This window comes from Ipomoea nil, unplaced genomic scaffold, assembly GCF_001879475.1.
Source record: "Ipomoea nil cultivar Tokyo-kokei standard unplaced genomic scaffold, Asagao_1.1 scaffold1834, whole genome shotgun sequence".
NCBI classification, from domain to species: Eukaryota; Viridiplantae; Streptophyta; class Magnoliopsida; order Solanales; family Convolvulaceae; genus Ipomoea; species Ipomoea nil.
In genome coordinates this window covers 1,169,206-1,173,641 of record NW_017618262.1, presented here as the reverse complement: position 1 = coordinate 1,173,641, position 4,436 = coordinate 1,169,206, and the positions used below count along the sequence as shown (strand labels likewise).

General features: G+C 40.6%; 1 protein-coding gene across 1 annotated transcript; it reads left to right on the top strand.

Annotated features, from left to right (window-relative positions):
* The first annotated feature begins 2,434 nt into the window (after positions 1-2,434).
* On the top strand, positions 2,435-3,493 carry LOC109192824. The gene is made up of 2 exons (XM_019343526.1): positions 2,435-2,578; positions 2,633-3,493. Exons 1-2 carry the CDS (start codon positions 2,435-2,437, stop codon positions 3,491-3,493), a joined length of 1,005 nt encoding a protein of 334 aa, XP_019199071.1.
* Positions 3,494-4,436: the final 943 nt, after the last annotated feature.

The window sequence follows — 4,436 nt, the reverse complement described above, 5'->3', positions numbered from 1 at the left end:
AGAAGCCAAGTTAAAATTCCATCTGATCAAGTAAGAGGCGATGGTTTGGCCGAAGGGATACAATTTGCAAGTCTATGGGATGAGATTTCAAGGGATGCAATTTGCAAAGTCAAAGGGAATGAGATTTCCAAATTGACTAAGGGATGAAGTTTACAAGTGAAGGGATGCAATCCCAAGTCTATGGGATGAGATTTCAAGGGATGCAATTTGCAAAGTCAAAGGGAATGAGATTTCCAAATTGACTAAGGGATGAAGTTTACAAGTGAAGGGATGCAGTTTCTCAAATTGGTATCCCAAACAAATTGGAACCCCGAAATTGAAATAGGGATGCAATTTCATCAGAAGAATTGAAGATCAAATTGGTACAGGGAAATCAATTTGAAGGGATGAGATTTACAAGGCTTCAATTCAATTGGAAATATAGATTGCAAGGGATGAGATTGCAATTCCAAATCAAGTAAGGGATGAGATTGCAATTCCAAATCAAGTAAGGGATCTCAATTGACAAATCTAATTCCAAATCAAGTAAGGGATCTCAATTGACAAATCTAATTCCAAATCAAGTAAGGGATGAGAATTCAATTGACAAATCTAGCAAGGGATAGAGATTTCATTTCCCAAATTTCACAAGGGAAGAGATTTCCAAGTCAATTGAAGAGATGAAGTCTGGAAGCAGTATACAGACCCAGATACACGAAAAACAGAGGCGTGATAAAAAATACTAGTCTAACTAGTAAGGGATTATATTGGAGAATATATTTTGAAGATAAAAATCCCAAGAGGCGTGATCTACACCAGATGGAGATTCATGGGACGCTATTTTTGCTGAAACCTCAAGCTCAATTTGAAATATCTGACAAGATCTGCAACGTTATCTTATCTTCTGACAAAAGGCTATACAGCTAAGCAAAATTCGAAAATGAGACCGTTTCTTTCCAACGGATGGATTCTCATTACCAGCTATAAATAGATGAAGATTGAAGCTGAGGAAGGCAGAAGCAAGAAAAGCGAAATACAAAGAAGCAAGAATACAGAGCTAAACAGAGCATACAAAATTCAAAGAAAGCTTTCCATCTCAAGAGCTTAAATTGATATATCTTTTGTGAGATAAACACTCAGAGTGAAACAGAGCTTAGAAAAGAAATATCCAAGAGTGTTAAAATCTTCATCAACTTCAAGAGACTCAGCGCACCATTGAAGATCATCTACAGAGTCTCAAAGTTGGAAGCAAGGCAAAACTTGTTTTGGAGCAAAACAAGGGAAAGGAGGAAAGTAACATGGAGTTGTGAAATCCTGGATTGTCACACGGAGCTGTGAGATCCGAAGCAGTAGTGTCGGAGGACATTGGGCGTGATTGGTGTGGGCTTGGTGATCAAAGCCCCAGATCACGGAAGATACGTTTCTACCGGATCGTAGAAGACGGGGGGAAAGTAGCACGGAGTTGTGAAATCCTGGGAAAGTAACGCGGCGACGTGAAACCCGAAGCAGCAGTGTCGGAGGCACTGGGCGTGATTAGTGTGGGCTTGGTGATCAAAGCACTAGATCACGGAATTCATTGTATCTTGGAACCAAGAAGTGGTGGATATAGTGAATTAGCTCTTGGAGAAAAGAGCAAGTGGAGTAGGAGGATTACATCACCTCGCGAACCACTATAAATTGCCTTGTGTTCTTTACTGCTTTCTTTACTTACTGCTCTTGCTTGCTTCTCACGTCAATAATCTTGACACGATCTACACACACACCGTATCGTTTATTTAATTCCGCTGTGAACCGGACTCTAACAATCTAGTTAAGAGTCTTGGTTTATCTCTGGCTTACCTTTTGTTATATTGTGCGAAAAAGTTTGAAAGTCTATTCACCCCCCCCCCCCCCTCTAGACTTTCACCTTACCTCTTTTGGGACCAACATTGTGCAATGATATCTTGTGTCAATATGTTTTGACCTGTAGTGGAACGTGGAGTTCTTTGCAAGATGAACTGCACTCTGACTATCACAATAGAGCACATACTTGTCTTGAACAAACCCGAGCTCCTGAATAAACTTCTTCATCCATAGCATTTCTTTACTAGCCTCAACAGATGCTATGAACTCAGCTTCAGTGGTAGACAAAGCAACGCACTTTTGCAATCTTGATTGCCATGAAACTGCTCCCCCTGCATAGGTAATCAGATAGCCTGAAGTGGACTTCCTCGTATCAACGTCTCCAGCCATATCTGAATTAGTGTATCCGGTGAGAATAGGTTTCCATGTACCAAAACACAAACTCAGACTTGAAGTACCCCGAAGATATCTTAGAATCAGTGTATCCGGTGAGAATAGGTTTCCCTTTACCAAAACACAAACTCAGACTTGAAGTACCCCGAAGATATCTTAGATATCTTAGAACACACACAGAGGAGCCTCGATTTCGCACATTCGAATTGAAAAGACGACCATGGATGCTTGGCCCCCAATCGGCAGTCGTCCAATTCCGACTAACGGTGTATCAGGGAATCCAGCAAATACTCAGACAAATGGGAATGCAACAGCTCCGGCAGGCACTTCCTCTACTCCGGCGATGAGTTCGGCCAACACAGGGGTAACTTTCGATCCCCAATCCCACTCAAATCCCTATTTTCTGCACATAAATTAGAACCCTGCATTAGAACTAGTTTCATTCCCCATGGATGGTTCAAATTACCATCCATGGGCTAGAGCCATGACTATGGCGCTATCTTGCAAGAACAAGATAAGAGCTATCATGAAGCCTTCCACAGATGATGTAGAGAAATATCTGGCTTGGGAAAGGTGTAACAACATGGTGGTTTCCTGGTTAGTGCGCACATTGTCCCCAACAATTGGGAGAAGTGTCCTTTGGATTGACACTGCCTCTGGGATTTGGGATGATTTAAAGAGGAGATTCAATAAGCAAGATTTATTCAGGATAGCAGAAATCAAGTGTCAAATCTACAGAACTAAACAAGAAGACAATTCCTTAAATGAATACTTCACTAGGCAGAAATTCTTATGGGATGAATTGAGTATTCTCAGACCTCAGATGAACTGCGCTTGTAGTATTAGATGTCAGTGTGGCAAGAAGATTGATGAGATGAATGAGCAATCTGAGAAAGACAAATTGTCCATCTTCTTGATAGGGCTACATGAAAGGTACACAGGAGCAAGAAATCAAATAATGCTCATGAGGCCTTTACCAGATGTGAATGAGGCATACTCCATGATTGCACAGCATGAAAGGCAATTTGAGATGGCTGTTGGCTTTGAGAGTCAATTACATCAGACAGGAGAAAATAACACTGCGGGAAATGTGTTTATGGCCAGAACAGATGGTAACTTTCAACAAGGGTACAAGAAGCCTTATTCAAATGGGAAGAGACCTATATGTACATATTGTGGATACACAGGTCACACACAAGACAAGTGTTACAAAAAACATGGTTATCCTCCTGGTTGGAAACCAAAATCAAGAAGTCAAGGTGCAGTGAATCAGACTTAAGGTCCACCAACAGTGCAACAGTCCAACACTGGTGGTACTTTCACCCAGGATGACTTCAGAAATTTCATGGAGTTTATGCAGATGAAGAAGTCAGCTAGCAATGCCTCAGGAAAAGACTGCTTGATGAGTTCACCTATTGAACAGCCTTTACAAGCCCTAGCAAACACAGTGTCAGCAGACTTTATAAGTGAAGGTACCATTCCTTCCATAAACTCTGTTAGTTGTGGTAAGTTTGGTTGGATTGTGGGCAGTGGTGCTACCCATCACATTGTTTGTGATTTGAAGTTGTTAGGCACTCAAGAAAGGGTTCACAATCTTCATGTGAAATTGCCAAATGGCCAACAGGCAGCCATCACCTATACTGGCTCAGTACATTTGTCTGATGATTTTATCTTGAATAATGCTCTATATGTGCCTGGTTTTCACTACAATCTAATCTCAGTAGGAGCCCTCATCAAGAAATCAAGCTATGTTATGAAATTCTATTCTAATCAGTGTGTTATACAGGCTGCAGCTCATGGCAAGGTGATTGGAAAAGCTAAGCTGCACAATGGACTATATCACCTAGTATCTCCTGATGTAGCTATTATATGCAATTCAGTTTCTGTTAATGACAAATGTAATTTGTGGCATGCTAGACTGGGGCATGCCTCATATTCCAAAATACAGTTCTTGAAAGAATTGGAACCTACTATTCAGATCAATAAAGAGTTGCTTTGTGATTCTTGTCATTTTGCTAAACAAAAAAGATCTCCTTTTCAATCTAGTTTCTCTATTGCAGCTAATTGCTTTGATTTATTACACATGGATATATGGGGACCCTATAAAACAGCAACAATACATGGTCATCACTATTTCCTTACCATATTGGATGATCACAGCAGGGCAGTCTGGATATATCTGATGAAAGTAAAATCTGAAGTCAGGAGCTTGGTTAGAAATT

Excerpts from the sequence above, each read along its gene's own strand:
- LOC109192824 (XM_019343526.1), top strand. The coding sequence starts at position 2,435 with ATGGATGCTTGGCCCCCAATCGGCAGTCGTCCAATTCCGACTAACGGT. Across the intron at positions 2,579-2,632 it reads TGAGTTCGGCCAACACAGGG|AACCCTGCATTAGAACTAGT; the intron begins GTAACTTTCGAT and ends CACATAAATTAG.